Below are 26,772 nucleotides of genomic sequence, written 5' to 3' on the forward strand. Positions count from 1 at the left end.
TTGAGACCGGCAAAATCATTTCCAGCTTCATCTAAACTTACAGCACAGAAGATTACAGATAGACGCTGTGACTGGCCAGGGACATGCTGGAGTTTTAGATAAAATTCAGGTGTCTAAGAATGAATCCATGCAGGAGCGACTGCTGAACTGCTCGTGCCGTCACGAGTGGAAATATGTGGAAATATTGAAGCAACATCTCAAGCCACCAGACACAAACCTGAAGGTTTGGACACCAGCTTGGTCCAAATGCACAGTGACCTTGACCACACTGCCAAATTACAAACAGGCTTTAGCACAACAAAGTCAATGTTTTGGACAAACTTTGATCTCAGTCCTACAGAAAAGTTGGGGGGCTGAACTGTGTGAACTTTGACGATGTTCTGCCAGGAGGAATGGGTCAAATTCCCAGCAAACTGCTGCGAGGAGCTACCAAACACTAGAAAAGTGTATGTAAACTGACTTTGAAGAAAGCTTAAAGAAATATCTCTTACTATTCTGATAAATAATTTTGGTAATCCTACCCGCCAGTGAAGTTTGGTCTAATTTAATGTCAGAGTGAAGTAGATATCCGTTTATGCGTCTTCTTATACTGTGTAGTGTGTGTGTATATTTGGTTTCAATTATATATTCTGATTCTGTGCTTAATACAAATTAAATTACTACAAATTATTTGAGTGGAAATTGCTGGAGTTTATGATAGAAAATAAAGGCAACTCAAATAGTTGTCTGCACTCAATTTTCTTTTTTCTCTCCTCATCCATAGTTGGAAAAGGATCAAATCAAGCTGCATGTTTTTCAACACAGCATAGGAACTCTGCATAACAAGGCATTTAGGACATGGATGTCCAAAATGCGGCCTGTGGACCATTTGTGGCCCCTGGACTTTAAATTAGGAATGACACACATCTGGTCCCCCAGTTAGGGCAAAACTATTTCCAAGAAATTAAAATCTTCTTACAATGAAAAATGTTACGTGCAACAAAAGTTTTCATCTTCTAATTATCAAATATATATGTACATATAATAATAACCATGTTTTTTGCACTCTTAAATTTCTCAGTGAATAGGATCAGACTGTGTGGAACCAAAATCTGCTTTTATTGAATTTATGAAACTTGGTTAAATATAGAAAGCACTTTTTTAAAGAGAAAGTTACCCACATCCTGTTATTATTGCTGATAACAGAGGGCTGCCTAAAATAGTTTCTTTAATGGATGCTTTTTAAAATATGTGTTCTTTTTTTTTTTAGTACAATTTTAAGTCTGTGAGTACTCTTGACTTTTTTCACAACGTTTGATTTGACCAGACGTTCCACTGATTTAAGCCAAAGAACATTTCTGGAGAGATTTTCATTTGTTTGGAACTTTGCCAGCTTGCCCATGCTTACGATTTTAAGGACACAGCATCTGAGACACTTTAGCTAAATTTAAAAAATGTATTTGAACCTAAATGGGAAACAAGTACAGTCAAGAGGAGAGTACTAATACTCCATAAAATCTAGCTTGTGATTCTTACGGAAAAGGCGAAAAATCAGATTGATGAGAATCTGAAAGAGCATAGATTAGCAACGGACAGAATCCGTCTTTCTGTTTGTGGGGGAAACTCTAATATTTCATGCAGTGTTAACTGCATTTATAAAACCTATATTGACCAGGAAATGCATTAGGGAAAAAAATGCAAGCTTTAAGAAAGTGAAATGCTGCAGAAAAAAAAAAAAGAAAAAAAAAAAAGATGGATTTTACGGTGTGTTGCCACCTCATGCATCAGCAGGCTGAACATCCCCATCGAGCTCTGCAGAAGGCGTGTTAGACATCATCGAAAGATTCACGCTACGAGATTAATTCCCTCGAACTAATGGGATTCGTATGAGTTGTGAGGTTCCTAATTTATTTACTTTGTCAGCGATGTGTGCGCACGCAGCAATACACGGGGGAGGGGGGAAAAAACACAAATACAGTAAAAATGCCCCCACTTTACAGTAAGCGAGGGATCAATAATGATGGATGAGGGCCTTTTATACAATCGGCATGTCCTCCTCAGTTCACAGCCATATGACACCCCGCCCGTGGCTGCCCCACTCTGCACTTCAGCAGTCAATCACATGCTAGCTTTAAAAATAACAGTTTGTTAGCACCATTGATTTAGCACTTAGAGCGTGTCCTTATTACCCTGTAATTATGGTCAGTGTTGACATAACAGCAGAGACAAGCAGGCCTCCCACCCTCCGAGAGAATTTATGGGCCCTGGTTTTATTGCGGCCATTTCGTGCGTCTGGGTCCCCCCCAGTTAAACGACAAGCTTGAGTTCTAGCCAAGGGCCCGTATTTTACTCACCGAGGTCAGGGATCCCAGGAATCCCTCCCCTGTAAAGCCCCAACAACAGCGAGGGTCTGTGTGCAGAGGCGCAGGGAAGCCCTCCCCGAGGCCTCATTAAAACAAAACAGCCGATTACAGGCAATAATCCAAATAATACAATTCATGAGGGCAACGCGGCGCTATTAGAACGCAAAACGGGGACACGGGCTGAGTCGTGTTCTCGAGGAAAGCCAAGCATTCGGAAATCTCATCTAAATAATTTACAACCACACTTTAAATCTATTAGAAGACAGTCGGAGTGCCGCAGCTTGTATCCATGTTATGACTTTATCTTCCTGCTTGACAAAACAAGAGTGATCTGTGTCATTAAGATTAGGGGATAAAAACAAGCAGCCCTTGCTTCCAACTTGGACGTCGTAGATTTCTTTTAAGCCCCTCGGTGACGCAGTAACAGGATCTACATGGTGAAATATAATCCAGGGAGCAGAGCTCAGGCGGTGTGGGGGGCGACTCCGTTCTGCAGAGCCAGCTCCCCTTTTGTTACCTTCAAGTTTTCCTACTTTTGCCAGCATTATGTGAAAAATGAAGGCAGGCGCTTTGACATTTTTCTCCCCCAAGTCACCCAGAACACGCAGACGGAGGAGAGCGGCTCCGCCGCATTCAGAGCACGACCGAGAAAAATGCTTGGCAAAAAGTTTTTACACCCTTTGAACTTTTCTACATTTTGGCAAGTTAGAACCACAGACATTATTGTTTTCCCACTGGCGTTTTATTTTATGGTGCAGACCACAGGTGTCAAACTCAAGGCCCATGGGCCAAATCCGGCCCGCCATAGCTATTGGTGTGGCCCTCAAGACACTAGAAAACCAGAACTCATTATTTTATCAGTCGAATCAAATCAGTTTTTATTTGTGCAGTTCCAAAGTAAGATAAATAGTATCTTTATCTTAAAATAAAGATACTATTTATTATAAGATAAATAGTATCTTACAATACTATTTATTGTAAGATGTACTCATTGAATACAGATAAAGCTTTAATTTAACAGGTAGCTTTATCAAAACATCTATGAGCTCCAAAATGAAAATTAGTTTGACTCTACCAATATACTTCACTATAACTGTGAAGTAGATTGGTATTTTTAACCAATAAAAGTCTGAAAAGTGTGGCGTGAATTTGTATTCTGTCCCCTTTTCTCTGACAGCCATATGAAAGTCTTGTTTGCTGTTTGTTGCAAACCATGTAGGAAGCTCAGCAAACCGTGAAGAAGGTGCTCTGAAGCTCCATGTGTGGAGAAACACCAACATCCTGAAGACATGATGCGAATGGCGCGACATGACGGTGGCAGAACATCCTCAGCAGGAGGTAAATACAGGGTGGAGGTAAATACAAGGACAATCTTCACCTTCTAGCAGGACAAAGAGCGTAAGCATACAGCCAGAGAGAGACAGTGGTCCAAGTCCAAACCGAAATACAAACAAAAATCTGTGACAAGGCTCAAAGATTACTATTCAAAGATGCTCTCCCTCCCGTCCGGCAGAGATTGATCCGTTTTACAAAGAAGAATGGGACCAGTTTCAGTCTGTACATGTGGCACAGCTGGCAGCTGTGACTGCAGAGAAAAGCTGTTCTGCAAAATGATGAGTCAGGAGGATGAAAATGCAAACACACAAAAATCTGTAAAGGCTATGATCTTCAGCTTGTTTACTAATTTAATGATTTCTGAAGGTAATGTGATGCACCGGTGTGTTAAAAGTTTAGATGGTTGGATCGCCACCAGCTCCGAAATGTGGTAAGTAATATATCATTTTGCCTTTCCACTCCAAAACTCTATTTGACAAAATATGAAAATGTTTGAGGGGGATATTTACTTCCCTCTCCTGTAAAGGGAGCTTTTGCTTTATGTGTCTTTATCAGGAGCAAATATAAAATATTTTCCTCTTTTATTCCACAGTAAATTATTAAAATTCAACAAAACTAACAATTACATAATTATAAACAAATAAGCCTCTTCCTTCATCTTGCCTCCCCTCCTCATATAATTTGGCCTAAACACAGAGCATGATGATTCAATTTGAAGTCGACCAATCGCAACAGTCTGGGAACAAGTCCCACTCCGCAGAAGAGGAGGAGAAGTGCCCAAATTACAAGCCATTGATTTCCAGTAGGATGTCTTTTCACTGGTAGATACTCTGCATGTAGCTGCGCGGCGGCCATAAAACACGAGGAAACAGATTGGGGAGAAAAGAGCTGAGATGCAGGATGGCTTTCACCTGCAGTTTACATCAAACGGAAAGGAAGAGCCTCGCATGGCTGCCTGCTCAATTAACCCCTGCGATAGAGGCTCCGTAATGAACAACAGCACCATTACGCAGCATCCGAATGGCACTTCACCCCGGCGGCCCGGGAATAGACAATGCAGCTGTCGGCGCTTCTGTGCTGCGGCGAGATGCGAGCTCTCGCTAACGGGAGGGAATTTAGATGTTGGGGATATCAGCATGTTCGCGAGGCGATCACCAGAGCTGATGTTGTTTAACCCTTAAATAATTACACTTTTTTTGTTGTTTTTTTTTTTAATCAGCATCTCATTTGGGACGGCTGATCAACAAGTCAGAGAGAGCACTCTGGGAATTTTCTCTCATTAGAAATAAAGAGCAGCTGCCACCAAGCTCACAACAACAAATTAGAAGAAAGTCCAGAAATCAGAGGGAAGCTGAAGCAACCTCTTCCACCCACCTTGCTAACGATGTAGATGAGATCCCCTCTCTTAAAGTCCAGCTCATCCGTCTCGTCGGCCTCGCAGTCCCACAAACCCTGGTAGTAGTTGGCGTATTCTGAAGACGAGGCTGGAAGGAAACACGGCGCACGAATTCACTCAGATGAGGCAAAAAGCTTTGACCTCTGGGAAACGGCTGCTTTCTGTTAGCGATTTGGAAACCTTAAAAATTAAATTCTCACCCGACTGATTGTTCTTCTCAGCAGTCTCTTCCACTTGTTCTTGCAGATCGTCCTCTAAAGAAACAAAATACAGTGGTTACTGTAAGACACTTGTAATAAATAGTAAATAATTTACATAAATAAAGAAGAAACAACAAATTTCATTGGCTTATTCCCAAATTTATAGAAAAGTATGCTTTTAATAGACCAAACAGGAACATTTATCAATAAATGACATCTAAAAAGTTATTTTACTTCATTTAGATAAATGTGCCAATTAATGAGATCAGAGATTGGTATCAGCCCATTTTCCTCTGATTGGTAATCTGCAGGTCAAATGATGAAACATCAGAATTATTTTCACCATTTATTACATCGAAACAAAAATCACCCATGATTTTCAGCCTTTAAAAAACTGGATCAACTGCAGCTGCACCTTAGAGTTTAGTAATAAATCAAGTAAAGGTAAGGAAATATGCTACAACGTGTTACTGGGAATAATCTAACTCTTTTTCAGCCTCATAAACGTCTCTTTCTATCAATGTTTCTGCTGCAAGAGGAGAGTCAGAGCTCAGGGAAAAAATCCTGTATCGGCCAGGAAATGTCTGATCAATGCATCCATTGGTTTCTGTGTTTTATTTATTGATTATTTGATTGTCTCCAATCATTTTTATGCCACTAAATAGAGTATTAGACCCTAATGGTGGTGTAATAATTGAATAAAGAAACTACTGGCTTCACTTTATTGCAACATGCATATATATATATATATATATAGAGCTACTGGGCAAAAATAAGATAAATATTTGTCTTGTGCATCTTTTAGAAAGGATCACAAGAGTGACTGATGGAAAACGATACAATATACCATAAAACCAAAAGCTGGAAACATAAACAGGACAACTGCGTATATTATTCTGCAATGATAATTATGACTGTACATATAATTGATCATTCTGATGAGGACAAATAAAAATCACAGAAGGAAAAAAATTGCTGGTAAAAATGAAATCCTTAGCAAATCTATAATGGCTCTTCTCCCTCGTCTAGGAGCAGAACTGCACAGAAACGCCAAAGAAGCGGCAGAAGCGGTCTTGAAGTCCCGCAGAGGCGGAGGTTCCTGTGCCTGCGGGGCGTGGCACCCGCCGGTCTGCTCTGTGACACAGTGATCCGCCTGCTGCGACTCCCACATCCATCGTGCACAGAAGAGGGCAGACAGCGATGCCACAACGCAGCAACACTATCCACCTTCCAGCACGACCAGCACCTCTCCGTTCCAGGAAGAGAAGCAGAGATCAAACACACACACACACACACACACGTGCACACACACACACACACACTTAAGTATTTCTGGATGCGAGCTCAGTTTGTGTCTCTGGATGCAGAAAGTCACCATCTTCTTTTTCCATCCCGAGGACTCGTTTTAATTTGGTTTGCTTTGCTTCTAAACATTTGTTCAGCGGTCCTCGAGTGGCAGAGAGAGGGGCGTCACACGGCGGAGCAGCCGCTGCTACGGCCTGATGCTTTTCCACATTAAAGTGATTTAAATCAGTCATCAGAACCTGAAGCCTGCAATCTGCCTAAAGCATGCAATTTTGCAGAATTCTCGATGTTTAACTTCAACAAGTTTTCAGGAAAGAACACGAGTGACGACACTTGCTTTTGTAAATTTATGCGCTGGTGCTGTTTCTTTTGATTTAGCAAAGGAATATATCTATTACCATCAGCTCTGCTCATCTGCAGCCCTGATTAGTGGAGATTTTAATAATTTACCGGCCTATAATCACTGTGTAAAAGCTGTTGGTGAGCACAGAGTGGAGCAGAGTGATTGATAAGCTTTGGGGGTGAGAAAGTGAACGAAAGAGCTCGTCATTCGATATGCCATCTGTGGTCAGGGTCTCTACCTCTTCCCAGATGGCTTTGAACGGCGGCGTGACAGTCTGAAGACTGATTTCCCTTTCACCAGCGATTTTGGCAAAGGTAATGTACTCACTGAGTGAAACAGAATCTTGATGTATCTTATTTAATAGGAACAGTGATGGACGACGGCGCTGAGAAGATCAGATCGCCTCTTTTGTCCTTCTTGGGATCTTGCGGCCCGGTCTCAGGACGAAGCCGAACACAGACTTTGTTTCCGGGCTCTCGTCATTCGAAATCCAACTTCTGCGAACGAAGAGGCGTTGAGGACTATTTTAAGGCCTCCGAGACGCCGCTTTTTCCTTCCTTTCTGCTAAACTGCTGTTGCTAGGCAATTTTTAGCCCCCAAAACTCTGCTTAGCGGGTTGAACTGGAGGCTATTTGTTGCCAGGCAACATTAGCTAATTGGACGTACTATGACAGAGCACTTCCAAACTACTACCAGATAAGGAGGAAGAGGATCTCGCATCTTCTGCTGTCCCGAGCAGCCCTGCAGCAGCGGCACGGCTGAGCTTATTAGTGTTGATTTTAAATGAGAAATCAGTCCGGGTGGAAATAAGAAGACACCTGAGGCACCTCGCTGCTTTCTAAAAAATGGATGTTGGTCAATTTCCAATAACATGGAACATAAATAAGCAACAGCAGCATGAACTGTGATGCAGGTCTAAACCGGATCTAACGGATTGCTTTTGGGTATAAATATGTCCTAACATATGCTGTTCTCATATCGCTGATGATCATAAATTCAGTCACACAACCACAGACTGCTGTTTCAACAATATTACAATGCGCACTATTAAATAGGCAATTACAAATCGCACACTGAACAGCAGCTTTTTAATACAACTGAAGAATGTGTGGTAATAGTTCAGAAATGAACAGTTAATTGAAAGGTAGCTCACTTATTATGTTTAGTTTGAGATTTTTAAGTTGAACGTGACAAAAATTAAGTTGAAGCAGAGAGCCAGAGGTGCACTTCCTTCTTCACAACTGAATAATTATAATAAGAAAGTAGTCCACAGAATCACAATTACTCTGTGGGCTACTTCATACCAGAAATTAGGCTCCTGAAATATAAGGTCAAAGGTCTTTGAGCAACACAACCACACAAGCTAATATGGCTGTTGCAGTTAAAAAGAGTAAAGTCGTAACAATGAACTGTGTTACATGTTTATTGCAGTTTTATTATCACTTTTAAAGGCCTCGTGTCACAGTAAATAAGTGGTATTTCTACTTTTCAAACTCGAAATGCACCACATTTATTTTGCTAGTAGCTTTCTCATTACTACAGCGTTGACTCTGACAAAACAATTTAAATTAGTTTAAGGAATGGCCATCTCGCCAGCATGCAAACTAAACGTAGTCATAATTTATGCATCTGGATATTTTGGATTTCGTAAATGAAATTTTAAATTCATATTTCATTGAATGTGACCCATCTGACTTTTTCTTTTTTCACCCAGTGTTAATATTTTCTAGCTGCAGACCATGAGGGTGGATAACCTCCACAAGCTGGGTGTTAACTGTACCATAATTCACACCAGCTACTCCAGAAGATTGAGTCTCTCTGGTCAATCTTTCAACTCTTCCCGATTTGCTATACGGCTAAAATAGTGTACCCATTTTCTTCTTCCTTCAACACATAAACTAAAATGCCAATTGCTTTTCTTTCAGTACAAAGCTGGGGGAAAAAAAACTTTCAATGTTGGTGAAAACTACGGCGAACATTTGTATTCAACAAAATTACCAGAGCTACAGCTAATAGCAAGTTCCACAGCTGCTATCCTGGATCTGATTTCTGCCTAATATAGTCAAAAGTATTCGTCTCGTACACAAGTTAACTCTGATTGACATCCCATTCTTAGTCCATAACTTTAATGTGACATAACTACAACAGCTTTAAATCTTCTGGGATGCTGATAGGAATTTCTGACCATTCTTTGAACAGCACATTTGTGAGGTCAGACACTGATGTTGGACAATAAGGAATGGTATCCAGTCTGTGCTTTAATTTACCCGAAAGGTGTTCTTTCAGGTTAGAGTCAGGATTGTGTATAAACCAGTCAAGCTCTTCCACATCAAACTGGCTTATGCATGGCTCATGTTTATCCAAAATCTCCTTGTTTGTTGAAACTTTAAACTCTTCCTTTCATTCAAACGGATAAAACTCTTGAAAAACAGTCCCCCCAGCAAAATGCAGTGTAAGAATCATTCTTCTCACAGCTGGAAAAAAAACTAGATGTACCACTCCAGAAAACACATATTCACTGATCTAGAGTGAAGTAGCAGGTGCTTAACACCACAGCACCCGATACCTTGTGTTGCTCTGGCAACGTAAGGTTTGGATGCAGCTGGTCGCCCTTTGAAACCCATTCTATAAAGCCCTCAATGCACTGTTCTTGAACTGATCTGAAGGTGTTTGAATTCATTTATGTCAGGCGGTGGCATACCTGGCAGTTCCTCATAGATGTCGTCTTCATCCTCCTCAGGTTCATGCTTCTCTTGTCGTCTTATTTGCTTGCTGACCTGCGAAACCTGGGCCACGGATGGCGGCAGTGGGGAACTGAGGCCCTCAATGTCATCGTACTCGTCCTCATACTCATCGTCGTCGACGGGGATGACGCTGGAGCTGAGATCTATGAGGAAAAGAGAAACACTGTAAAACCCAGCAGATTTCATTTGGTAGAGAAAACAGACCTTTTTCCTGCTGCTGCTAAAAAAAATGTCTTGCAATAAAAAAAAAAAATGGAGGTGTACGATCGGCTGAAACAAACTCTTAAAACAGTGCACACGTCTGCGCTTCTGTTGCGAGAAACAGAGAGTGTAGACCAGGAGTCACAAACAGCAGCCAGCGAGATTTCATCACTGCGACGGTACATTTTCTGCATTCATCATAAAATTGTAAGTTGTAATGGTCTTAGCCAAACATATTTATCAGATTTGGTTTTGTTCTACAGACTCCTCAGGTCTTCTCTTGGTACTTAAAGTGGGAACCAAAATATTTAGTGAGGAGTCTGTTTTGGTTTGCAGTAATGAGCTGAAAGCCTGAGAGACGTTGAGAGTTTGGATATTTTTGAAGATGCAAAACAAAGATGCAGTGAAGTTTACAGCCAATTATTATCTCATTTCATTTTATTTCAATTTCAGCTTTTAGCAGCTTTTATAATAGCCATTTATAGTCTGTCTTATTATTTTAGCACTATTGAAGTAATAAATATTGTGAATAATGTTTTTGATCATGTTATCATGTCATTGTCACTACAATACGTTATGTTGCACATTTTATTTGAACCGTCTAAGTTGCTGTAAATTCTGTTTTTATAAGTTTAATTTTATTTATTTGTTTATCGCATTTCTCTCTTTTAGTTCTTCACCTATCAGTATCATTATTAAATGTTTTGTCTGTATACATGGCTTAATCAATTAAATGTGTGTCTCTAGTAATTTTAACGTCAAACATTTGATTATATATAAAGTGTGTTAAAATAACAGTTGGAAAGTTTGAAGCAACTAAACTGGCATTTAAGGGGTTAAATCCTTAAAATTGTTGGTAGTTTTGAGAAATTCTGGGATTTATCAAACATATTTAGTAAAAAAAAAGTGAGGAGAAGTGAGGAAAAAAGACAGAAAAAACACCCATGTATGACTATTTAAAAGCAGTTTTGTTACATTTTGCAGGGAGCTCAAAAAAAGAACCAGAAAATTCACAACGGTCGCTTTTGCCTTCATTACCAATCTTTGCTGTTTCACTTTAAAGGGTTCCAATTATAAAAAACCCCCCATAAAAATCCAAGTATATTTTGACAATCGCGACCTGCTGGTGTGTTTTTACATTTGCTTTAACCATAAACAACCGTCTTTATACGTTGCACCCGGACTAGACTGTGAAGCAGAACCATGCTTGGAGGACGTAAGACAAACTGCAGAGTGTCTGTTACTTCCCGCACGCAGAAGGCCGGCCCGAGCCCATTTTAGAGAGCCGGAGACGCGATGGGCTCGCTCAGATGGAGGAGCTGTCTCATTGCGAGCGACTGGCCGCTGCAACACAGGGTATCAGGTCCTCCGCCATCCAGCAGCAACCAAGCAGAAATCAATGTCACTGGAGGATAACCAGAACATCTACCAATCAATTTCCTGTAAGCTGGAATTCGGTAGGAGGGTAGCGGGAGGCGCAGTTGAACGGGGTGGAGGAAAACTAGAGGGACACAAGGACGCACATCACCTTGTGGGTCGACAAGTGGAAGGAGAGGATTCAGGACTTATGTGTCTGGTTGTGTAGTTGGTGACAGATCGGCTGTTTTCCAGAAAGAGATGATAAAGAGTTCCCACGCACTCCTGACCTTTTTGCGCCGAGGGAAACACAATAACAACTCGGATGGAGGGGGGGGGGAGAACATTAGATTTATACTTCTTCAAATGTATTTTCTTATCAACCTTTTAAAACGTCAGCTAAAATAAATTTTATTCCATTGTTGTTATTATTATTGCATTTTCCTTATGTTGTGAGGCTTTTCAACCTGTAAAAAGTTGTAACAAAAAAAACAAAAAAAACAAAACAGAGACGAGACATCACATTACAAAGCTCCAGGAAAGAGACACAAAGAGATGATGTCTTACCCTTCAGGACAAAATTTATTTGGTCCACCCACTCGCGGGCGTCTTGAGGGCTGCTGGCAGTGAACTGCAAAGAGAGCGGAAATAATAAATCTAAACTCTGCAGTTATCATCTGGATATGTTCCTAAATATTACATTAATGTGACATTTTAACCAAACGTTTGACAAAAAGATTTGGACACAATTTATTGACATTAAAGTGCTTAGGAATTTTGTAAAATATTTTAAAATTGAGTAATAATAAGCATAAGTGAAATGAAAGCTACATTTGAAGAAAAAAAACCCATTAATTTTCTGTCAAAAATCTGTTAAATAATTAATTGTTAGGTACAAAGGAGGTAATCATTTTTAAAATAATAAATGGACATTTTTTTAATTGAAATGTTTTCTAAATAAAGCTATTATTTGCAAATAATAAATATATAGAGCAAAATTTTTAAGGATTTATGCATTTGAAATAAAGTCAAAATTGTATGGATTTTACAAGTCAAGCATTTTTATTGACAGTTACCTATCATGAAAATATCTTGTAATTACAGTTAAAAATGCAAATATTATGTCATGCTTTTATTGATATCTGAGGTCTTTTCAGACTTTCCAAACAAACAACAAAAGCTCTTCTGCAGAAAAAAAGGAAACTTCATCTGCCACCTCTGTCTCGTGGCGATAAATAATATATATAAAAAAAAAAAAATGACATTCTTATTAGCTTCCTCCAGCTGTTTTCATATAATCATTCTGCAGATGTGAGTATAATTGTCTGCAGGAGCTGCAATGACATGACTAAATGTCGGCGCCGAAAATGAGACAGCTCTACTGTGAATAATATGAACCGACCTGGAAGGCCCGTCGACCGGGAGCCGTGAACTCGAAGCAGGCGTTTTTTTTGGAGTCTTTTCTCAGGCTGCTCGACAGCTGCACGCTATAGTCACTGATATAAAATGAGCCTTTCTGCTGTTTATCTGTCGGGAGGCGGAACACATGGTAGGCTGTTATCTGATTCACTTTGTGCGGCTGCAATGTTTCCTGCAGCGACCGACGAACCTTTGTCGCTCCCAAAGTAGTAAAACACGGAGTGGTTCAGGACGCACCATCTCTTCTGCCACTCTGAGCCGAAGAAGCTGTGATCTGAAGAAAGAAAGTATTCATAAGCAAACGTGAGTGATTAGAGTATAACTTATATAAATTAGAGTATAACTTATATAAACATAGCTTGCAGGATATGGGTGAGGCTCTGTTATACCTTTTCGTTTCTTCTCCAGGAAGCCCTGTTTCAAGTTGTTGGTAAGTTCCTGCGCTCCAATTGGGGGGATGTCGCCTAAATCTGCTAAGAAAAGCAAAAATAATAATTAAAAAAAAAGTACTCAACTTAAGTCCTAGTATATTTTATCAGATCAGAACATTTTTAAATGTTTTACGTTACAACTTTCAGTCAACTAATTCGATCGTCAATAAACGCCCTTTCTGACGCCAGATAAGCTGCACTTAAACCTCCTTTACTCCTTAGGAAACGCACGAACGCTCATCAGTTTCAAAATTCCCCAACCATGAGGATCAAATACATCCCCCGCAAGGCTTCAGGAAACTTGGATCAATACATTTACAGTGCTACTGAGCACTGCAGTCCATTCATCTGCTCACATAACAGTTTAATGAGAGCAACCTTCCTGTGGGGATCCAACAACTCCTCACTCTGCAAACATGATAGGACAGTAGCGAAGCTTCAAAACTCCAAAGTTAATTAGTGTAATATGTTAGTAATGAATACAGCACTGTGAGATTTTGTTGGTCCTTCGGTTGGATGTTTGAGTTTTACTTGAGGGCAGCAGTGGGAATTATTTCAATAAGTGCAAAAAAAAAGCCCTAAAAGATTACACTTTCAACGCACTTTTCATGTAAAGTTTGTCTTGACTACACTTTTTTATTAGGTTCTTAATTCTTTAAACAAATGTAACAGTATATCATGCATCATTTAGATAAATTAACCTGTTTTACCTTTTTCCAAATTCTGTTTATCTGGGGGGGTTTTATTTCACATTTTTCACAGGATTTGTTCACAACTAAATGCAAAAAAAAAAAAGGTTTTATCTTAATGACATTAATGAATCAAATGTCAACATTTCAACAAAGCAATAAACAAATTTTTGGGATTAATAAGGAATCCATTTGTTTTTGGTTTAGTTTAGTGCAAATTTATGAAGTTGATAATTACATAACGATGGTGTTTTTTTTTTCTTTGTTTTTTGACAAAAACGGATACTTTGTTTTCCCAGGATTGCCTTCATGCTACGTTTTAGAGATTTGATATCATGTTCCACATTTTAGATATATCAGAAACTGTCTCATTTTATTTTCTAAATGAATACAGCTACAAAATATCCTCTGTAAACACGTGTCTCAGCTCTGCTGTGGATCTTTGCTAAGGGAGAAATCTGCAGCGTAATGTTAGCTCTCTGTTTTGATATGACTTGTTCATAATTCAGCTTGGAAAATATTTTCTTAACATTCTTTTCTTTCTTAATTGCTGCTGAGAATTCTTCCAAATGATTGTTGGGGTCAGAAGTCGAGATGAGAATCGTCTAAACAGACAGACAGGAAGCCGAAGAGACTAACAGTCTCTTTAAATGAAAACAAAAACATAAAATGTACAGTGACATCGTGTGACATGTATGAAATCGTAAGCATTTACAGAAAACTACTAAAATCCAATTTCACAATACTGTCCATATTTTAAAAATACACCAGATGCCCAACTCTTTGTGGATTTTCCTGTGGAACGTAATTTAAATTATTTGCCTTCCATTCCCTGATTTGTTTCGGAGAGCATATCTTAAATAGTCAAAAGAAAATGCAGCTTGGGAAGCTGAAATACATCGGTGCAGTACTACTGGACGTGCTACTGTCTGACATTCGTAAAGCAGCCAATCCGAGAGCAGCATTCATTTTCCTTGCTGCTGATTGGCTGTTCCCCCAAGCAGAGATAAGTAAGAAGTTAGATTCTGCTGTAGTGCTAAGACGGTTTCCGTTGTGCGTATTCATAAATATTAGAGTATATTTGGCGTTTGCACACTTAAAACAGGCAACTATAAGTGTTTTTAAAAGGAGGTTTTAAGTATTTGTGGATTTAGCAGGAAGTTGAGGTCTTAATCCCCATGGTTACGGGGGTCTCTACTACGATTTGCATATTTTGTTCATGGTATAATGATAAAGTTGTAAATTAGGAATGTGCTGGAATGAATTTTCTATGATATAATGAGTAAACTAATGTAGTTTTAATGTATGAAAGTATTTATTTTAAAAAATTCTAAAACAAAATGTATAACATGATATAGATGCTATTTATTTATTTGTTTTATGAGAGCAACAACCATTCCTACCACTTCTAAAATAACACAGATATATTGATTCTTACACACATTCACTGTGATTTAAATTTTTATGCACAGATTGAAACAAAAACACAGATTACCGGTAATAAGTTGAACATGTAACAAATGAGGGAGGAGCAGCATTTTCCTACTCTGCTTCAAACAGCCATAGAAAACTCTGGTCTCTTCGGCACTTTTTTTTCTGACATCACTTCTAGAAGACTTTAAAATCCTTTGGCCCTTGTGGTTGAAACGGTAACTTGTTCCATCTTGATACCAGTAACTGGATGATCCCTTATCTTAATGTCGGGTCCATTTTCTGGCCGCCGAGAGGAACTTGACTCCTGGGCGGCATAAAAGCCATCTTCCATGATTTTCTGTGAGCCGTCAAAGCAGAGTTTCCTCTGAATATATTAGTCAACATGGAGGGAAACACACGGGAACGGCAAGAGGTGCCTTTTTAAGTCTTGAAACAGAGGCACATTTTAAACTCCATTTACATAAATCAGCATGACACCTCTATTCAGGTCAGGGATGACAAGGGGAATGCCGGCGTCCCCCTCTCCCCGCTCAGAAAAAGGTCTGCTTAACTGCTGCGAAAAACCAAACATGTCATCTCACAACCGGCTGATCTGGTTTAAACAAAGAGCACCCCCACCCCCAACTTCAGACTCACAGGAACTCCCCAATGAGTCTCATTCTTAAAAAAAAATCTACCACAAAAGCAAAAGGGCGCAGAATTTTTATTTTTTTTCCCCCCTTATCTGCATCCCAATCCTCAATGTAGTTTTTCATCTGCATAACTTTAAATATGACAGCAAGCTGAGATCCAACACTGCTCAGGTTTGTGGTCCTGACGGATGAGCGGGTCATTCCAGAACAGCGCTCACGGCACTAACACTCCTACACATCATCCGCCCGCCTCTGCCGATGGACTGACCGCTGACACTATAAATACAGAGGTGCTAAGGACTGTTTTGTCAAAGAGAACTTGATTCTGTACATCATAACAAACAGCGATCATTACGCTCCTCCACCTCATTTATCCGCCGGCGGTCTGTCTTTTTTCTTTCCTTCCCCCTTCGGCCTTACTTCCCCGTTGCGACTCTCCCTTAATCCCCTCATCCGTCTGCTTCCCTCGCTCTTCATTTATCTCAAAGGTCGAGCTCAGGTAATGGATGAGGAGCTAAAAAAAAAAAAAAAAAAATCAACAGAGGATCGCTCCGATCCTCCAGAGTCAATAAACATTACACATTCATGCGTGCTAAGCACTTTATCGCCAGGTGACCCGACCTCACTGGATTTTCCTTTGTGTGAAACTTGAAGCGAACGCGCGCAAACACACACACATACACACACACACACACACACATTAGTTCTCCGTTCCTCCACACGGTAGCAGCACGAGATAAAAACATCCCGCTGGTTAGTGTTTGATCCCACCCGGAAGAGGAAAAACAACCCGAGTGGAAACCGTAAGAATCCCCCCACCAGCACCTCCACTGGAGCAAACGCAACCTTAAGTGGGCGTTTAGAGCCACTGTTATTCGAAAATGTGCAATTTAGAGCATTAAACACCCCACAAAAACTATCATTGTGTTTGAGTTTGGAGTTCGAGTACGGCCACAGAGAGACACATTAATGCATCTAATTAAGGCCTCATCAGAACCGCAGACAGACGGCACTCTTTCATAAAAATCATAAATTGGGTTATCAATTATTCAGAGCAATGCCACGGCTTCATTTTCAGCCCTTTTGCGTTTTAATTAGCACCATCCACGGCTTTGGTATTGACATTAATTTGATGGCAATTTATTGATATTTCAGCATAACCTATTTAGCTGAGTGCAATTACCAACACAGAGAAGCTGATAGATGCGACGTCGGGACCTGCCGCGTTTCGTAAATCAAGGTGAGGAGCCGCTACAGGTCCATGCTAACCGAATCTGATGGAGCTCATCAGCAAGAAAAAGATCCGAGTCACCCAATTTACAAATGGGAGGAAATAATCAATAGGAATCGACCAGAAATATGCGTTTAATTGATCCTGACGAAAGGGCGGCTCCCCAGGAGCGAGCTGACCCGCGTGGCGACAAGCGATCCGTTTCTGTCGGCGTCCTGAACTCGTGTTAAACTCGGAGGGGACGCGCCACGATGCATCTGAGCTGCCAGCAGTTTCGCCACAGCCGCAATCTCTCATTTGGTTATTCACACTCCCTCAGCGTGGCGGTATGAGCTCAGCAGTTGATCCCGCAAGAAAAAGCTGATTTATGCTCGCATGACCAGAGGGAGTTAATGTATTCTCTCATTAAAATCCACTTTAGTTAGGCTGAAAGTCAATCAAAGGCTGGAAGGAAAGTGAATCAAAGTGAAGGGAAATGGTCGAGCGGGAAGACTCGCGCGTTACATTAGATCCGACGGTGGTCATAACCCAACAAAAAAAAAAAGAGGGTATGAAAGCAGTGAAACGGGCTGAAGATGTTGATGGTGCTGGAGAAACGAGTGGCAGCGTGCGTTTCAGGCAGAGAGACAGGCACCGACAGCATTCAGCCGCTGCGTTATGTTTTCCACTTAACACACAAACAAATCTCTGCAGGATCAATATTTGAAGCGTGTGGTGGTCAACGGAGGATTTTCAGCTTGACTGACCCTGATCTGGTGACAGTGGCAACTCAAAAATCGGATCTTTAGCCCATCAGTGAACACACAGAGATGTCGTTTTATGAGTTTGAGGTTTAAACCTCAGTCTGTCATGGAGCGTGCCGGATGTTTAGATGCTGGTAGGCATTTGGAAATCTCAGAGATCAGGTAAGGATCTACATTCTTATGGAAATACACATGGAGACTGCCTTTATTTTTTTTTTCCCAATGCTAGCTGTGCTAGCCGCTAACATGGGCTGTTAAAGCCAGTTGAAAATCTGAATACTGCAATCATAAAACACATCTGCTCCAAAAATAAACAAATATCAGAGATGCACCAATCAGTCTGCAAAAGGCCAGATGCCTCTTGATCAGTGATAAGCAGGTCAAAGGTCAGAGTTTAACAAAGCCCAGGCCATAAAATTTTCATCAGTGCGTGACGTCACATGATGCTCTGCTTGCAGGATAAATATGTGCATGCTGTACACATTTCCCTCGACATTGTTCTACATTTTTGTTCCCTGTAATTTATTCTGCATAGAAGAGCTTTGAGTTTATTAAAATGTCATTTTTTCATTTCCATTAATCAGTCTCTTTTGAAAGCCAATAAAAAAAAAAACCTCATGTTATTCTGCATTATTTTTGCCTGACTTAAGACCCAAGATGACATTTCATTTTGTTTGTTTAATCAAATGCCATTAGATTTCAATCTGAATCAAGAAAATGAACATCACTGTGATTGTATTTATTACAATTTCTCCATTGAAGATTTAATTTCGAAGGGAGAAAAACATAAAAAAAGAGAACTAATTATGCTGTAAATTTTGTATTCTGAGTAAAAGTCTAGGAGGCTTTTTTATGATTATTCAATACAATCAATTATGTTGTGTTAAACAATTTGAGAGTTTACGAAAAAAGACATCTGAGGAACATCTGAGAATCATTTAGAAGAGAAATCTAGTCTGAGTTATTAGCAAAGATCAATGGCCTTTTTGATGGAGCATCCATCTAGGAAATGTCAGATAGATTCAGGAACATGACAGTCATATTAAATAAATTACAATATTATTGAAAAGCTCATTTGTTTCAGTAACCCAGTCCACTTAGTGAAACATTATATAGATTATTTCCACACAGACTGAGATTTTCAGATCTTTACTTCTGATGAATGTGATGATTTTCTGCTCACGTCTCATGAAAACACATTGAATATTATCTCAGATCAGTGAAAAACATTTTGAACACAGAAAAGTTTCTTGCCAACTGCTAGAAAAAGGTTGACTCCATGAAGTCATAAATACATTTCTGTATTGAAAGAGACTGATCACAATCTTCATTTTCTGATTTCCACAATAATGCAAATTGTGTTTATGTGTTAAGCACCTTTTAGGGATAAAAAATAAACTAGTACTTCACAAATATAACAAGACCAATATAAGACAAAAAAAAAAAACATAAAAATGTTAAAATATAGGGCTAACATTTAAATATTCTTAAAATTAAACTAAATGCTTTTCTTATTATGCATACAAGATGTGCATACTAAACACAGACTGATGGGCTTCTATTTTAATCAGTTGGTAAAGAAAATATGTTAAGTGAAAAAATTATATTAAAGCACAAAAACTACAGATATATACCTTCTACATGTAATATAATTTTTTATATTTTCTTAAATGCACATTATCAAAGGAAACTGGGCTTAATTCTGACGTCTATATGATTACAACATAATTTTCTCTTTGCTCTGGGAAAACTTTTTACATTATTTTGTAAATTATTTTTTTAAATAGATTCATCAGGAGTCTTTTTTATTTTATTTATTTATTTTGCTTTATTCAGGAAACCAGCTGCTTTTTTTTCCCCTTTTCCATTACAAATTAAAATCTATAAACTGAAGTCAGCTTCTTCACTATTCGTTTGTTTCTTGTCTCAACGTGAACATGCAGGGAGACTTTCAGTCTGAAATTTCAAAAAGAAAAAGCTTGGTCACAAATTATAGAAAAATCATATAGCAGCAGGACATCATAATATTTATTGGCTACCATTCGAACAGAAAGTTATCAAACTTTTTATTATGGAGAAACTAAATGTTTTATTCCAAAATAAACTACACTAGCTGTAAACCATTGTGTTCATCAGTTGGTGATAAAATATCTGTAAAACTGGCATTAACATCTGAAAATTATACTTTCCTTTTCCAACTGCCCGCAGAGGTTTTATTTTGTTGTTTTTGTTAAAAATGATCCTGTTTTTATACGCCATTACAGTTTTGAGATGGGCATAAATCTTTTAGCTTAAGAAGTTACTAAAGAGTTAAAACTGGAATAGTCGGTGCGGATATTTCATCCGATTGTGATTCAGGAAATCATTTTTTTATTATTCATGTCAAAACGGATGTCAGCTTCTCATTTTTATACAATACGTACAATAAGATCGAGAAGATACATTTTCTTTCTTCTTTGCACTGAGGAACCCTGTTTTTTATTTTAAATCATGTTTAAATGATTACTTTTGTTCCTTTATTGCAATCATAATATTTTCATTTTTTTATTATCTTTTAGCTTACAGACATAAATAGGGGTAAAAAAAACAAACTGTCGCTCTAAATCTCTGTTCAGAAAGAGTCTGTATTTTTTGTATAAATCAAGAAAATGAATATAATAACACTTGTTTATTTGAAATCAACATCCAAACAGACTTGCTGTTGAATGTGTAAATTTCCATCCAATAACGTTATCTAATAAAAAAAAAAACATTTTCATCAAGAATAACTGAAACCTACGTCCTGCCAGTATATCGCAGCAGTTAGCATCAGCTAGCGCTGCTCAGCTTGTTCTGATGTGACCCCTAGAAGCACAATCTGACCGTCAGATCAGAAAGTTATCATATGTTTTCTCTCTGCTTTGTGCCGTCCTTGAGTCGGGTGGGTGGGGGCTTTCACGCCGCCTTTCGATACAAGAGGTATTGCATTGAATGCAGCATCAGGGGGCAGGACCTGACCCCCGCGTGAACTCAGCTGATGAGGTGAAACAGAAGGCACGGAGAGGCTCCCCCCGGCCCTGAGGGGGGCTGCCGGCAGGAATGCTGCTGATTCCACAGACGAGGTGAACGAGACCGCAATCCTCTCCAATACCGTCCTTGATTAGGAAAAAGGATTCACTCAGTGCACCTTCACCCACCCGGCGCTCAATCTGTGCGCAGGCCGAGCTAAATTGATACATTTTTCCTCATTACAGTGGGAGGCCTCTGCTGTGCGTCCCTCCAGCAAGGCGGCCGTCAGAAAGGAGGAGAGAGACTGAGAGGCACTGAGGTTAAGGGCACAATGTCTCCTCAGCCCTCCTTCCCTCCCCTGATTTGATTAGGACTTCAGTCATCGATACATAAACCATGTTTAGAACCTCCTAATGCATGTGTTTGAACCAAAGAAAACATGCAGTGCATTATATCAGGCTGCACGATGACTGTGTCACCGTCTAATAATGTTTAATGGCAGCAGGAAATTATGCAGAAAGGATTTTGGATTCTTTTTTGTTGTTGTTGTTGTTTTCTTTTAAGATCAAAATGTCAGTCTGATTGAACAACAAATCAGCCTTCGTGTGGCAGAGCAAAGAGTTGAGCAGGACAAAAATCATCACATTAATATTTTATAACACTTTCTAAGTCATTTTGGCGGCTCCTTTTTTCCTATCGTCCGACTCGGTCTATTATATTTGATACAGCTCATAAAAAATAGTTTTTCTTCTTCTTTTTCTTCATACAGGAGAAGATGTCAAGTCACGGCTCAGATCTGCTCTGTTCCCAGACATCACACACCGGCCACTCCACAGACACTAAAGGCCTGAATTTACAATGTGACACCGGCTTCCCCCTGGGCAGCTATAAGCAGCGTCTATAGCGACCCTGAATTTCCCTTTTCTAGATTTACTACCACTATTCAAATGCTTAACTGCGGATACAATGATCCTCTAATCGCTGGGGATGGTTTTCCGCTGATTCGCCGACAGAAACAAAAAGAAAACACGGAAGTAAGAATACAAATAACGGCGATGGAGGTGTTTGAGCCCGCAGACGAGCTGGTATATCTGTGGGAGAAAAAAAAAAAAGTGATATAGTGCAGTCGATGGTGTAGCCTAAAGGAAAAGATAAAAGAGAAAGCGCTTCCCTTTGAAATACAATCAGTGCACTTTTAAAAATGCTCTGATTTTACTGATCAAATAATTTAAATAAAATCTAAACGAGGATCAGTGAGCTGCAGAGTGCTGCACAACTCAACCTATTACCGCTTTCATTTTATTATTGTGACTTCTGCTTCCTCTCGTGCTAATACATTGCATTTTGTAACGCTATCATTATTAAACTCGCTTCTTAAATTAACAACAGGCAACAGGTGTCAATAAATTAAATTTAACTGAGAAAATTCAGAGCAAACCCTCACAGGAAAGGGAAGAATAATTATGTTTTTTTTTATTATTATTATTTGTGATTTTGTTTAATATTCCATAGTCTTCTTGTTGTTGTGATTTTTACTAGCGGTAGAAGTGATTTCAATAATAATAATAAGTGATTTTTTTTATATAATTATTAGGTAAAAGACACATTTTTGAATTAAAACTAAATAACATTTCGTTTGATTTTCCAAGTTTTTCTCTAAAACTTTGTGCAAGTGAATCCAAATATGCAATATTTCTGATAAATATTGAATATAATTTTAATATAAATATAAATTTATATATTTTTTTCAGATTCATAACACGTAAGAGAACAAAATAATTTTCCTTTCCAATATCATTTTTTCATTTCTTTTCCCCCCTTCTTCAAAAATGTTTTTTTTTTCTTGACGAGGCAATAAAATAACATTTCTAATTAACACCTCAGTAACTATTAATAATATAATCTGTATTTGTCTAGAAAGGGAGAAAAACAACAAGGTTTTAAAGATTTACTTAAATTCATAAACATTTTAAAGCATCTGTTGCTAGGTACATTTGATTAAAATAATCAATAACAGCATTGAAACGGTTGCTACCGAAAGTCAGCAATCAGCCACAAGAGACGTTTGTTATTTTAAGTCGGAACTCAGAAAACTTAATAAAACAATAACATTAATGGGATCATCTCTTTAAAATAAATGCCTTCCAGAATATTGATCAGGTTTTTAAACCGAGTCCTTTTTTCTTTAGCTGCAATCTATCCGACAGCAACCGAGATTAAATGAAGCTAAATTATCAGATTTGCATGAAAAGAAACAATTCCATCATGTTTGTCTGAGGCTATTTCATAAAAGGAAGTTCATTTCGTTTTGATTAGTACAGCCGGAAATATTTATTCTGAAATTAATTATCTAAATGCATTTTTCTAATGAAACTACAGTTGCTCACAATAAAACTTGTCCCCAGTCAAAGGGCTTCTGATTTCTTTCCCATAATCCCGCTTGCAAGCAAAGGCCGCCACAAATCAATGGTAAAAATTGCCATTGTAGATAAGCAATCTCCTAACAGCATTACAAGCCCTGTCCCACTTGGCATGCGCAGCTGCAAGATCCCGCTGCAAGGAGCGACGCATCCCCAACATCTTTGAATAACACCAGAGTATGTTAATGACCTTAAAGTGCTACGTTACAGCGACAATTAAACAGAGGGACCCCAGCGGCATCGGACGCCGCCGTGTCACTGTCTGTGTGCAGGCCAGCACATCTCTCCCATCTCCATTTATTTCCCTAAGAAATCAGCGGGGCCACCTGGGCTTGGCATTGAAACTTCATTCATCTCCAGAAATGGATTCCAGTGGAGGGCAAAATCAAATTCTCATTTGCGAGGAAGGAAGAGAAAGAGAGGGAGTGAATGCAGGAGGTACCTGGGAACGCTCACCTCTGGGTGAACCCGCCGCATCTGATAGTTTTGCTATTTGTCTGTGACATTGACAGCTCTGGGGGAGATTAGGAGCCACCCTGCCCCAGCTTCCATCCCCCTCACCCCCCACACACACACACACTTTGCATTCTGCCTGTGCGCCTCCTTACAGATGGACGGCCGTGCGTTTAGCTCCGGCCGTTTTCCCTGGGTTTCATCGGCGAGCTCGGGCAGAGCCGACGGAGGGATGTAATTATATGCGGTGCAACAATAAAACAAAGAAAATGAGAGGGGAGCTGCATCAGAGGGCAAACGAACCAGGAGCCAAAAAAAAAAATAGAAATCCCGGTGTGGGCTTTAGAGCGGGGTGGTGGTGAGGGGTGGGGGTTCAGGCCGGAGATGAGAGTGATGGATGCTCTTCGGTTAAATACGTCCAAATCCCCCCTTCAAGCCGCTCTCTTGTAGGCCGAGTGAGTGAGTGTGTGAGGGAGAGTGTACAAGATTAATAGTGTAAACAGCGAGGAGAGAGGGAAAGAAAGGCAGCCAGGAGAGAGGGAGAAAGAAAAGACTATCAGCATCTGCAGCAGCACAGTAGCCCTTGGGGAGTTGTGTGAACTTTTGAACCCTGATGGCGAACGTTCGCAGCAATGTACAGATCCCAGCACCCGCCTCGTAACGCGTGATCGTCCTTCCAAAGCAGCACGCAGACAGCAACCGGAGCAGGAGAGGGGAAGGGGAGAGAGAGAGAGAGAGAAAGGAGGAGTGAAAGTCATTAACATATTCCTCGCTTGCTTGCAAACGAGGAGCCGCTATCCAAATGTCACAAAATCCATACGCCCATGAACACGGCGAGAGATGGAGAGATGGCAGATATTCTGACGATCAAATACAGTAAATGACCGTCGGAGAAGAAAGAAACTTTGTGATTTACGGTGGTTTTTTCCTGGGACGCCGGGGCCGATCCTTCACACGTCTCTGAACAGACTGCAGACAGGTCACAGGTTGGCCAAACAAGCGGGTCAAAAGGTCAAAAGTTCAGTAAGTGGGAAGACGGCACAAAGAGGGGGAAAAAAAAAAAAAACTGAGCTATATTATCAGTAAAGAGGCCAGAGACAAATCAGAGACCAGGAGGAAAAACTGGAACTGCTACAGAACAGGGACAGTTCAACTTTCTCTTTCTGCAAAATCTGACTAAGTCACAAACAAAAAGCCAGTTGGCACATTAAACACCGCAGATTAACCCACTAATGGAGCTCCAGTCTGTCAGATGGCTTCGTCATTTTCCTACATCACCAGCCAAGAGGGTCGGGCACGCACTCTCACAAGCGCTTCACTTTTAAATGGCTTTTCCAAGCTTCAGCCAAAATGACAGAGTTTAGATTTAATATTCTATTTACAAGCACGGTGTAATAATGTTGCTGAGCGTTGGCCCCTCGTATTCAAATGAGAAATGGGCAACAGCGCAACATAAGTTCAAATTGGTTGTCCAACCCGCGTACTGGTGCCAGTAATTGGTTTAGGAAATTGGGCCGGCAGAGACACCAGCCACAGTCCGGGTTGAACAAACGTCCCTGAAAGTATGACTTAATTAAACAACGCGTCAACTGAGAGAAGAAGAACTGTTAAGTATTGTTTAAGTCAGAACAAATAATGTAAAGATGCACCGTTAACGCTTCACTGAGTTGATACCAATAGCTGGTTTTCTTTGAGATCTAATCTGCTCATACCGAATTTTACGCGAGTATTTCGTTTTCTTTGATAATTGTAGATTTGAATCTAACAGAAAATTTGATTACCCCAGTTCATATTAAACTGTGTGCTGTTGGTTGATGCATTTATAATATTTCATTAATTCAGTATTTGACGTTCCAGTAACTGATCGAAACCTGTCAAAGGACGACCGGCCGACTGATTGGTGCAGCTTCTCTGTCTGTTTATGGCACACGGTGCTTTTCGATATCCTTGTCACTCTTTACAAGTTGGAGAAAATGTTGTTCCTAATTACTGGGTTTTAAACTAATTCAAAGTTGTAGCTTAAGGTTTTTTTTTTTAAACATATAAATAAATACTTAAACGCCACAAGTAAAAAAAGTTACTTCTAACATTGCATTTCAGAAAAATGTCAGATTGGCCAAAAAGTCATCAAACAAGAACAGTGTATATTTTTTGTATTTTTGACATATTTTAAAACCAGAGGTGTGAAATGCCATTTCCTCTCTTTTCTTCATCTGAAAATGAGATTTTAAAAAATTAAAAGCAGCAAAGATTTATTTATTTTTAGTACTTTTTATGAGTACTAGAAGATTCAGTGAGTTAAATTTAAGACTTTAAATCCACATGAAACGCATAACATGACTTTAACTTACTTTATTGACAAAATAAAAATCTTACCTTTGAGTAAATGCAAGCTATATAACTTTGTCAAGTTAAACTGGAGCGGCTCCGATGCGTGACTCAAGTTCACTGAGGTTACATCACGTCAACACAGACGTACAGGAAGTAAAATGCCTACATACAAAAAGTCAGTTTCAGGAGCCGAAACACTTAACAAGTTAGCAGAGAAGTCTGTAGAAAAATTATTTTCCAGAGGGCTTCCCTGCAACATTGGGTTTGTAGTTTTGTCAGAGTAATAACACTCAAATTGCTCAGTCAAAACTGAAAATAATGAAACAACAACCCGCAGTAGTTTCCTTCAAAAAGTAAAAGTGAAACTGGTTGACAGAGGCAGGAACAAGGTCGACTCACCAAACCGACATATAAATCATCTTAATAAATGTAATTCATATATCCTGTCAATTTATTTTCCCCTTTTTTTTTAAATACTAATTTGTTCTATCTGTTAAATTTCTTGTTTTTATTGGAGTTTTTGTTACCCCCGTTTCTTTATTTTTCTTCAAAGCTGTGAATTATTTTGCATACCAAATAAAATTGCCTTGGCTTTTTACACTGCAAAAACACAAAATCTTACCAAGTATTTTAGTCGAGTTTCTAGTGCAAATATCTTAGTACACTTAGAAAAAACTAACTTACAAGTAACTTTTCAGCAACATACAGGAGCTTGTTTTAAGTAAATTATTCCTTAATATTGATGAGAAGGAACTATTTCCACCGTCAGATTATTTCAC

General features: G+C 39.4%; 1 protein-coding gene across 2 annotated transcripts in view; it reads right to left on the bottom strand.

Moving 5' to 3' along the window:
- The window catches only part of skap1 (src kinase associated phosphoprotein 1), a 42,678-nt gene that overhangs the window by 8,571 nt on the left and 7,335 nt on the right, over positions 1–26,772 (bottom strand). The window contains exons 5-11 of one of the 2 annotated variants that reach the window (XM_007572505.2): positions 13,031–13,114; positions 12,832–12,915; positions 12,625–12,749; positions 11,790–11,853; positions 9,623–9,808; positions 5,274–5,327; positions 5,052–5,161 (exon numbers count right to left, since the gene is read on the bottom strand). In XM_007572505.2, coding sequence (XP_007572567.1) covers positions 5,052–5,161; positions 5,274–5,327; positions 9,623–9,808; positions 11,790–11,853; positions 12,625–12,749; positions 12,832–12,915; positions 13,031–13,114 — 707 coding nt within the window. The remainder of the gene's footprint in view (positions 1–5,051; positions 5,162–5,273; positions 5,328–9,622; positions 9,809–11,789; positions 11,854–12,624; positions 12,750–12,831; positions 12,916–13,030; positions 13,115–26,772) is intronic. The other variant, XM_007572514.2, reaches the window with a different exon arrangement.

This window comes from Poecilia formosa, unplaced genomic scaffold, assembly GCF_000485575.1.
Source record: "Poecilia formosa unplaced genomic scaffold, Poecilia_formosa-5.1.2 Scaffold7, whole genome shotgun sequence".
Lineage (NCBI taxonomy): Eukaryota > Metazoa > Chordata > Actinopteri > Cyprinodontiformes > Poeciliidae > Poecilia > Poecilia formosa.